The sequence below is a fragment of the Borostomias antarcticus genome (assembly GCF_949987555.1).
Source record: "Borostomias antarcticus genome assembly, chromosome: 17".
Classification (NCBI taxonomy): domain Eukaryota; kingdom Metazoa; phylum Chordata; class Actinopteri; order Stomiiformes; family Stomiidae; genus Borostomias; species Borostomias antarcticus.
Window position 1 is genome coordinate 6,906,190 of NC_140250.1, and position 10,928 is coordinate 6,917,117.

At 48.8% G+C, this 10,928-nt stretch overlaps 1 protein-coding gene across 1 annotated transcript in view; it reads left to right on the top strand.

The window, feature by feature from the left end:
* ccdc149a (coiled-coil domain containing 149a) overlaps positions 1–10,527 on the top strand; it is a gene marked incomplete at its 3' end in the record, with an annotated part of 19,522 nt that extends 8,995 nt beyond the window's left edge. The window contains exons 10-13 of the mRNA XM_084451980.1: positions 5,177–5,302; positions 6,167–6,289; positions 6,458–6,649; positions 10,394–10,527. Of these exons, the coding sequence (XP_084308106.1) occupies positions 5,177–5,302; positions 6,167–6,289; positions 6,458–6,649; positions 10,394–10,527 (575 nt within the window). The remainder of the gene's footprint in view (positions 1–5,176; positions 5,303–6,166; positions 6,290–6,457; positions 6,650–10,393) is intronic.
* Between the last annotated feature and the right edge of the window lie 401 nt (positions 10,528–10,928).

Here is a 10,928-nt window from a genome sequence, read left to right on the forward strand (position 1 = left end):
CGACTCTGTCCACCACAGTCAAAGTGGAGGAGAGGGAGGGGGAGAGAGAGGGAGGGAGGGAGGGTGAGGGAGAGAGGGGGGGGGGGTAGGGAGAGGAGAGGGAGAGGGAGAGAGAGAGAGGGAGAGAGAGAGAGAGAGGGTGGGGGGTAGGGAGAGGAGAGAGAGGGAGATCGAGAGAGAGAGGGGTGGTAGAGAATGAGAAAGTTTGAGTGAAAGAGGCAAAGAGAGTTAGGGGTCTTTTTGAGACCCCTATGAGAAAGGAAAGCAAAGACGATGGCATTTGGCCGTCATTGTCGTCTACTAAGAAAGTGTGTGTGGGGGGGGGGGTGCTACTTGTTGAACGAACGCGGGTATACAGCCCCCCCCCCCCCAACACTACGCCTGCCACCGGGTGTCACATCAGCAGCTCGCTGAGCCAGCGCAGTGTGTTGGTGACGGAGCTCTGCTGTGAAAGAGGAGAGACGGGACGCGGGCGCCGTGACAGACGGATCAACGCCGAGGTCTGCCTGCCTGCCTGTCTGTCTGCCTGTCTGCCTGTCTGTCTGCCTGTCTGTCTGATCCCCGGCTGGCGCTCTCAGCATCGCCTTTCTTCCCATCAACATCGGGGGGGGGGGGGGCGAGCAGAAGCAGGAAGCAGTCATTTCGTTGGTGACAGACCTGCTGTGATGTCAAAAACCCTTTCGCTTGTGTGTGTGTGTGTTGATGTCTGTCTGTTTGCATGGGTGAGATGACGCTGGATGAGTGTGTGAAGGTGAACGACACTGGGCTGGGTATATTTAGAACATCAGACTACATGTTCCTATCTCTGCTCCAGGGTTGGTGTGAGAGTGAGTGAGTGAGGGAGGGAGGGAGGGAGGGAGGGAGGGATAGACAGACAGCTGTCAGGAGTGTAGGAGCTGCTGCTGGCCTCCTGTGCACAGTGTGAGTGCAGATGTGCTGAGCCTAGTCAGCTCCTGCTCTGCATGCGTAATCCCCATGCTCTATCTTACCACTGCCTCCAAGCCTCCTACAGGCTGGGACATTTTTGCAATCTTATATGTTTATTGCAAGCCACACTGTGCGTCTCGAATCTATAATCTTGGGTACGACCGTGCATGTGCACTGTGAGGTGACACTTCTGAATCATAGGCTACGAGGTGAGTCAATACGACGGGAGGTGATCGTCCCTAAGTTTCTGATACTGTCAGATATTTGTCGCAGGTGATCTTTAGTCGCTAGACTGTGACATTATGGCCATCTTCAAACCTCTCAGGAGGTAAAGTTATGCACATCCATAGGCGCTGGTGCCAGACCAAAAAAAATCAGTGAAGTGAGCCAACCTCGAAACAAGGAAGAAATGTCCGCACACAGCTGCTGCTTCACTGGGATATTTTTATGTGATTGGTACAACATTTCGACCTAGGTAAGGTCTTCTCCAGGTGAAGGGTTGACTGACCTGTGACTTTGACTGACCTGTGACTATTTAAGCACACACAAATCTCAAACGGGTCACATGACAATAGGTTCAAGTGCCACCTGGTGCAAATTAGCTACATAAATACAATAAATAATTAACCTCCTCACATTATAGATAAGATACAATAAATACAATAAATAACAGCCCCTCATTTTAGAAAAGACATCTGGAAAAGAGATACACACAATACATGTATATGTACACATCTCTGTTACCAGGAGGGTGTGAATAAAGGAACTGTCCTATTGATTGACAATCTAACTGTCAATAGATGAGTAAAAGGTAGTGGAAAGAAGTTGAAGACAAATAGTAAAGAGTCATAGGGCATGAGCATCATGAGACACATATGAACTGATCTATAGAAAGGCAGAGATATCATAGTCCTCATTCAGGCCTGCAGGTTGTAATGTGTGGAGAGAGTAGATCCAGTAGGTCTCTCTCTGTGACAGGAGGGTCTGGATGTTGCCTCCTCCTGGGGGGGGTGGACCCTTCTCTATGCCTACGTAGTTTAGTGAGGCGACCGAGTGTCTTAATTGGTTAAAGTGGACCGCCACTGGACTTTTGGGATTCTTGGTTCGGATATTTGACCTTTGCTCACTTATACGTGTTTTCAAGGCTCTGCTGGTTTGTCCCATGTAAGCTAGACCACAGGGGCACCTGAGCATGTAAATGACGTTTTTCGTGGTGCATGAAATCGTCCCCTTAATCTTGATCTTTGTCCCCGTATGGGGATGGTTGAAAGAGTCACATTTGGATGGGGCGCCACAGGCATTACATTTAAAATTGCCTGCTGGAATGTTGTCCAGGAAGGTCCGAGGTCCTGGGGGGTTGTGTTCAGACCTGACCAGCATAGACCTGAGGTTCGGGGCCCTTCTGTAGGTGACCTGCGGTGGGCCTGTGAAGATGAGGGGTCAGAACTAATGATGTGCCAATGTTCATGTAGCACCTTATTGAATTCCTTACCCCGAGGTGAATACGTGAGAAAACATCTAGGTCTCCTTTCACTATCTGTATGTTTTCTTGTGAGTGTGAGACATTCTGACTGGGAGATATGATTGACTTTATGCATGGCGCTCTGTATCCATGTGTCTGGGTATCCTCTCTGAGAGAATGTTTGGGTCATTTCTTGACACTGTTCTTTGTTGGCTTGATCCGTGCTACAGATTCCCCTCACCCTGTTAAACTGACTTACAGGTAAGCTTCGTTTTAGGGGTGTTGGGGGATAAGAGTCGCACCGGAGCAGGATGTTCCTGTCTGTTGGTTTGCGATATAGGTTGGTATTCAGCATACTGTTCTCTCTTACCAATCTGATGTCCAGGAAGTTGATCTCCTTATGGTCAGAAGTCTGAGTGAAACGCAGATGCTCATAGCAGATGTTCACATATTCATGAAAGTTCAATAAGTCATGTTGTGTGCCTGTAAATACAAGACAAATATCATCTATGAATCGTTCGTGTACAATCTGATCCTGTCACTATTTTCCCATATATATGTTGGCTAATTGAGGGGCCATTTTGCTGCCCATAGCTAGCCCTATTTTCTGCAGATGTAAGTTTTCTTTGAAAAGAAAATAATTATTTTGTAGAACTTAAGTGGTTAGTTCTAGGATGCAGCTCTGAACCTCTCCCACAGTGCGACGTAGGACCTCCGTTTTGGAGTCACAGATATTGCTACGATTGGTTATCTTTCCGCCGGGACAGCCCAAAATCCTGCAAGTCTGCAGGAGGATTTAAAAGCAGTAGGATCAACCTTGCAGTTTTGAGAGAGGTAGTATTAAATGTAAAGTCCTGTGGATATTGGCTATGATGTTTGTTGGTGAAAATTGGCACCTCAGGTTCAATCCCATTGGCGTGAGGGGGGGGCATCTTTCCAGCAGCAGATGTTCAGCATTGCAGGTACAGCTTGGTACTGTAGCCTTAAGCCTTCAACTGTATGGTTCAGAGGTTAGAGAAGAAGTGTATTACGATTTGTGTCCAATCCACCTCCCTTGACACACACACACACACACACACACACACCACTCTGCCCTCCTGCTGCAGCACCTGTGTGGACACCTCTCATGCCTCCATCAGCCGTGTGTGTGTGTTGAACTACAAACAGTAGTGGAATACACACGCACATCCAAGAGAGAAAAGTGACGGGGCTAGACCAAAAACTATCCAACTGAAGAAAGAAGACTGCACACTGTTTCCAAAGCTCCCAAGCTGCACCTGGAGAAGCCCACGCTGGCCCAAACACTGTGCTTTAATAAATCACTTGGGAGCTTTTGAAACGGTGTGCAGACCTCTCTTCTTTCTTCTTGTGTTGAGCTACAGAACACACCCAGGAGGTGCACTCAATCACACGGAGAGTTGAGGGTAACACATTGGTGATACTGGAATTTCATTAACAGTGTGTCTACTGTCTGATTGGGTGATAATTGTGTGGACATAGTCAGTAGTCAGGAAGTTGATATGGAAGGGCAGTGTTGAGTAGTGAATGAAAAATCTAACTGGGTTTAGTTAGATAATCAAAAGAAAATGCGAGTGGTCGATTCAAGCTGGTTTCAAACAGAGACAATAGATTTATTTTGATGTTACGTTTTACAAAGCGGACTCTGAAAACAGGAAGTGTTTCCGGTCAGTCAGAGCCCTGACTCTCAGTCGTGCAGAATCTTTTATAGGATGGTACAGAGGAAGTGAGTGATGTCACAGACCAAATGGTCTTTCTAAACAGAGATTCTCTGGGAACGGATGAAAAGGCAGGTTCACAGAGGTTGTAAAACAATAAACTTAGAGAAACTCCGAAAACATCAATCAAGTAGGAAAACGGAAAGAAAGAAATTGGGGGGTAACACATTGGTGATACTGGAATTTCATTAACAGTGTGTCTACTGTCTGATTGGGTGATAGTTGTGTGGACATAGTCAGTAGTCAGGAAGTTGATATGGAAGGGCAGTGATGAGCAGTGTTGAGCAGTGATGAGCAGTGTTGAGCAGGGCCCAGCAGCACTCATATCATGCATGTTTCCTGCGTCACGACTCTGGCGTTGAGTCATCCATATTTACATTCAGCTGTTTGCGCTTCACACTCCAGTGTCTTCTTTTCCATCCATAGTACTTTTTGCAAAAGCAATGTGTCTGCGTGTGTGCGTGTTTGCTCCTGTGTGTGTGTGTGTTTGTTTGTTTTTGTTTGTTTGTGTGCGCGCGTGATTGCACCTGTGCGTGTGTGTGCGCGCCTGTTCGCCTGTGTGTGTGTGTGTGTGAGCGCCTATGCATGTCTGTGTGTGCGCATGTGTGGTATATAGTGCACAGTCTCCTGTGAGTAGCATATGGTGTCAGCCCAGGAGGCGTGCTGCCATCACTAATGAAGACAGATGAGAGGGAACTGTAGCCACTTCCTGTGAGCACAGCCCTGTGTGTGCGTCCGTGCGCGCACGTGCTTGTGCGTCCGTGTGCCTGCTTGAACATCTTGTGTGTGCACAGTATGAACCTGAACATCTATTTAACACAGGAGTATTTTTGTGTGTGTGTGCGTCTGTGTGTGTGCGCATACAGATGGATAATCTGTGAGAAGCTCCATCCAATCAAGCTCCATCCAATCCCCTAAGTAGCAACACTTTCGAAAGCGATCTTCATGTCGCATCATAACCTGTTGATGGTGTGTGTGCATGCGTGTATGTATGGACTTCAGTTGAAAGGTAACTTTCTCTGTTCTTTTGAACTTTGGGGCGACCGTACAGGGGGACGCGACGCGATCACGCTAGGCGAAAGCGTTGTGGAGCTCCTGTCCCCGGGCCCCGCCCCCACGCCGGGCCTGGCTCTGCCCCTCGCCGCACAGGCCCCGTCGTCAGCGCAGACGCTTAAAGGTGAGTGTGTAATTGTGTGTAACTGGCTTCTCCCTTCATTAACCGCGGGCCCCGGCCAGCGTCATAATAAACACTGTAATTAGCTTGCGTGCAGCCTAACGACATCCCTCCACACTCTCTCTCTCTCTCACACACACACACACACCTTACCCAGTCCCCTTTCTCTCGCCTCGGTTCCAAGTTGTATCTCATATGGGTGCTGATGGATAAGTACCCATTGCTCCTGAAATGCCATGGCATTTTGGAAATGCTAGCAAATTCTCGCCTACTGACATTCAAAAAATTTGGGGGCTGTGTTTTTATTTTTTTTATTTCATTACTTTTTTGAAGGAGAGACGCCCATAAATATGGATGCTCTGCGCGTGAAAAACCGACAATGTTTTCCTTCTCTTTTGTGTTTTGGGGTGGGCGGGGGGGGGGGGGGGTACTCTGCATGCAGTCTTTAACCTTTTTTGGCGGCACATTCACCAATATGGGTCAGTAGTCTCCTAAATGAGAAATGAAATGTTTAGGAGAGGAGGGGTCTGAGGGCTGCAGGTGGGGTGTAGCACACACACCCCCTCACGCTTCCTTCTCCTGGTCTGGGCAGACAGACGCTACTGCTAGTATCATTAGTACTGGTTCCGATACCCGTTGGAGCAGTAATTTGCAATTGTCCATTTAGTCCATCAAAGGAGACTTAACTCAAAAGACGAGGTTTAGTCTAGTTTATGCTTGTGGCAGGCGATGTCGAACACCACTACTGTAAATATAGTCCTCTAGGTGAGCCTCTCCAGTTCTTATGATTTAGAGGCTACCGCTTTCAATATCACCAACCAATTTACTCTTTTTTTTTTCTGCCATCTTCTCTTCCCGCCCAATCAGATGACAAAGCCACAGGAAGTTCAGGAGCATCACCGTGGGAACAGGGCACGGCCGGCGGCGGTGAGGGCGGCGCGCCCATCCCGTCGGACGCCTCGGATGCTGGCGAAGAGGCGGAGGGCGACGGCGTGATCGACGGGAGGAGGAGGAGGGGGGCGGAGGAGCAGGGGCAGAGTCCCATGGAGGAGGAGGGGCGTGAGGCCGGCCTGGGCGAGGAGCTGGGAGGAGCGGCGGTGGAGGAGGGAGAGGAGGCGGCGTTGGCGCTGGAGGCCCCTCCCCCCCCCCCTTCTATAGGGGCCGATTCGGACAGCCTGTGGCGCGCGCTGGGACACCTTCCCCTGGGCCGCGCCCCCGAGGCAGCGGCCGGGCTGACTCCGCCCTCTCGGGAGGAGGAGGCGCTGCTCGGATTGGAGAACGCCTCGGACTCCGCCTCCATAATCAAACCCCTGCCCCTGAGCAGCGCAGAGGGGTGGGACACACAACCCTGTCAGTCAGGCCATAGTGACAGTTTGGCCTAGTCAGGCAACCCAGATACGTACAGAAAGTGCTCTCTAGAAACATTCCCACAACATATCCAGTGGTCTTGGTGACTGTCCATCAGCCTCGCAGAGATGGGCTGTTCCAGCACCTGCAGGAGGAGCAGACAATCTGAAAAGCAATCCAATCAACAAGGGGAATCTCAAAGATGGCCCCTGCCCTCGCAATAGGACAGTCCCAACTCCTTTTGATTTCTGCTGATTCTGAACTTCGCTACACATAAACTGATATTTTGCCTTTATCCTCAAAGTGAATTTTAGATTTTCATGAAATTTGTGTCGAGGTGTTGGTGCAGAGACTGTACTCAGACTGAATAATCTAATCAGTCTATATTGACATAGCTTTATTTGTAGAGATCATTTCTTAGTCAGCACTGGATCCTTTTGTTTGAAATGGCTAGTAGATATAACCCTGTGACTGTATGTGCCTTACACACCCAATTATACACCCTGCTGTGTTTTTAAATGGTTTTGAATCAAAAACTAATATGGAGGATTTGTTAGTCCTATCACTAGCTCCAGCAATGTCCCCTTGCTAGAGAATAAATGTGTACACAGTTTGAGCCAATATACCATGGATATATTAAGCAATATACACGTCACGCTGACAAAACTACACCAGCTTAAGTTGTGGTGAGTGGATGAACATGGAACACACACACACACACACACACACACACACACACACAGAGCTTGTCCAGATCCTGCTGCGGCATGTGAATCAGTCGTGCGGCCTCTTCTTTACAGACCCAGGTGACAGCTGGCCTCTCCGTGGCAAACACGCCATCGAAGCCAGATTCAACAAACCACTTATTTTGCAGTAGGCTGCTCGCAATTAAAAAAAATATTTGACACAAAATAGAGGAAGACTAAAAAAAAAATCAAAAACAGGAAGCCGTAGGGTGTATGCAGACCGCTGACTTGCCACACGCCAACAACGAGACATTCCGAGGAATCTGACGACTTCATAAAGCAGATGGGATTAACGCAGACGAAACTGTGTGTGTGCACATCGCACCCCGGGCTCTGGTGAAACAGGCATCCGTTGAGCCAACTCGCCATGTCGGGGGGAGGAGGCAGGAGGTGGGGGGGTATTAACGCTGGGGCTCTTTGTCAGGTGTCTACCCCGGTTCTGAGGTCTTGTGTGTGTCTGCCTGTCATCTCTATCTGAGGTCTGGAGCTGGTTGTTTCACAGGGCAGAGCCGACCAAACGGGGCCGCCTGTCACTGTGATCCGGCCGTTGAAGAAGTGAGCAATTTCAGCTGCTCTCTCTCGGAGGCTCGCCACTGTTGTGACATGCATTGAAGTCGACAACCCCCCCCCACACACACACACACACACTGCTGCCCCCCCCCCCCCCCCCCCTCCCTAACTGAACTGATTCCCAGACGTCTGTCACGGCCTGCCACGTCACGCTGTGGGGAGTCTTGAGTCCTCATGTCTTGCAGCACATGTTTTCCTAGCTTTATCAGCGGAGGCGTTTCTCTGTGCTCTTGCAAAGGAACACGTCAAAAAGGCTTGTTGTTCATCTCGTGTGTCTACTAGGAGAGAATAGTAAATGATGCTCAGGCTCTGCGTTACAGGCTCGTTGGGTTGACAATGTGATCACCCCGGTGTCAGACGGCAACTCAATATCAAATGCATTTTTTAGGCAGCACATTTTCAGTGACATGGACTAGACCGGCACCCTGTCAAAACATTGTCAGTATAGGCCTACTGTACAATCATCCAACTGTGACATGACATACTTAAGACACAAACATCTGTCCTTGTGTGTAGTGTATACATGAACAGCTATAACCATATCACACACTTGGTAAGGAACTATATACAAGATTGTGTTGCATTTGGAAAGAATAAAAAATGATTTTCAAGACCAGTCTTCCCTTCCTTCTCTTTATGACAAGAATACCTACTGTAGAAGACTGGCTGTTCAGTGCAGAGAGACACCGAAAACTACAAATACACTATTAAAAAATTACACAAAAGAAATACCAATCTATACAATGATCCGGTATGGATGGATTATGTACGTACTATAAATATGTATATAAATAACCCAGGGGAGGGGCATGAGTGTAAAATGTACATGATACTAACCCCGGGTTGAGATACCATCACAGTCATCTGCATTATGGTAAATGGACTGCACTTATAGCAAGTGCTTTACAATGATCATTCACGGCAGCTGCCATGGAAGGTGGGAGCAATTTGGGGTAGGCCTACTGTCTTTCCCAAGGACACGTGGACCGGATGAGGCAGGATTCGAACCGCCGACCCTACAATCATTGGACGACCTGCTCTACCACTGAGCCACAGCCGCCCCATACATATATGGTGATGTTATATTCATCATGGGTACCAAATGTAGTCCTAGACCTGCCATCATGTGTCCTCCACAGGTGTATCAATTGGTCTAATTGGCTCTAGTGTATAGAATCCTATGCAATCAGACAAATTGACACACCTGTGTAGGGCACAAATATGGCAGATCTTGGACCACATTTGGTAACCATGAATACACTAGATATTCTGAACACGCACACAGAGAGCCCAGCCCTCCCCCCCAGCCTGTAGGGGTCACAGTGGGGCCCGCTGGCTGTAATTGGTGTGGTGGGGGGGAGGAGGATGGACGTGACCCCCCCTCCTCCCCCATCAACACCGGCTCCTCCGAGGGATCACGGTGGGGGCCCGCGAAGCCAGCGGTTTCCATGCCAATCACTCCTTGGGGTTAATTTCCTTCACCAGCCACAACGCCCCCGTCGTCAGCGACGGCCAATGATCACGCTGCATCCTGCTCTACTCAGGCAGGCGTGTGTTTCTCCAACTTCTGTCTGAGACGTGTAACTCGCCACACTATGGCTGACAGGGCGACCATTAGCCTACGTCTGCCCAACCCGAAAAACAACACAGGGCAATCCTCAGTGATGATGTCTTGTCATCTTGTTTGCCGCAGTGACAATTAAACAGAACACAGGCCATGTATATGTAAATTGACGCGGCAGATGATTTGCTTCACATAACCATCTGGGAACTCTCTGTTGGAAACTGTTTGGAAAAGGGCAGGCACTTAAAAACAAACAAAAAAAATGGCAGGGGATTGGATGAACCATCTGTCTATCTGTTTGTATTTCAAATTCCTCAGAACAGACTCTGATTGGCAAGCTTGTTTTTTGATCTGGCACAAACGGATCTCTATGGAGAGTATCCAGACTGATTTTGTGAGAGAAACAGAATGTGAACAGGATGGTCTCACGAGGCTAATGTACATCACGGGTCCAATCCAATGGGTACCCTGCCATGCGTCATAACCAATGTTGTTCCCATGATCCTACACTTCACCACAGGAACCTTACACATCAGGCCACCTCTCCTCCCTCATTGCTCCAGTATACTGTGTGATGATTACAGTACATATGGTGTGCTGCTTCCCAAAGGACAAAATCCCCTGTAAACAATGTGCTGAACTGTCGGGGGAGGAGGGTCTTTGCTTTTTATGTCCTGATTTATATTCCATCTGATTTGTTTACAGCAGGGTAAGCGAGGTGGGGAATTCATAGGCAGATATATGCAAATTCCGCATGTAAATAGGGCTCTCCTGACTGGTGATTCATTCTTGTGTACGTGACATGGGTTGCCCAAGTCTCCTGGTGTTGTTCTTTGTGCTTTCTGCTCATGTGACCTACCTTTCCAGCCAACCGTTTCTACATTTTCCTTGTGAGAAATTACCGGAAACAGCGACCGTCCGGCACCCGCCACACGGCTCCCAAAGGCCCCGAGCTGTCGGGAGGATGTTCGGGGGACGGAGGGGCTGAGGGCGGCCGGTAAGGGGAGGGGCCACGCCAGAGAGGTCAGCGCACAGCTGAGGTGTAGCTACGGTCAGATCTCTGTTAAGATGGCAGACGGTGGGCCCGCGTGATGAGGACCTACTGATGTCTGTAGTGGGGGTAGAGACAATTGTGTCTGTTGGTTTTATTATTAGCATTTTATTTGTCCTGGACCAAAAATGCTATAAATTTGCATGCCACAACTAGAGACTACTATGCCAGAAAGAATGACCATGATTCCTCCATACAGTAGGTAAGCAATTAGTACACAATGCTGGCATTTCCACCCTCTCTGATGAAAATGTATGAAACCAGGTATAGGCTACTTGTGTCTTTCCTCATGGGGAACAAATCTGCCTCAAGAACCCATAAAGTCCACCATGATGGATTTTTCTGCAGGTG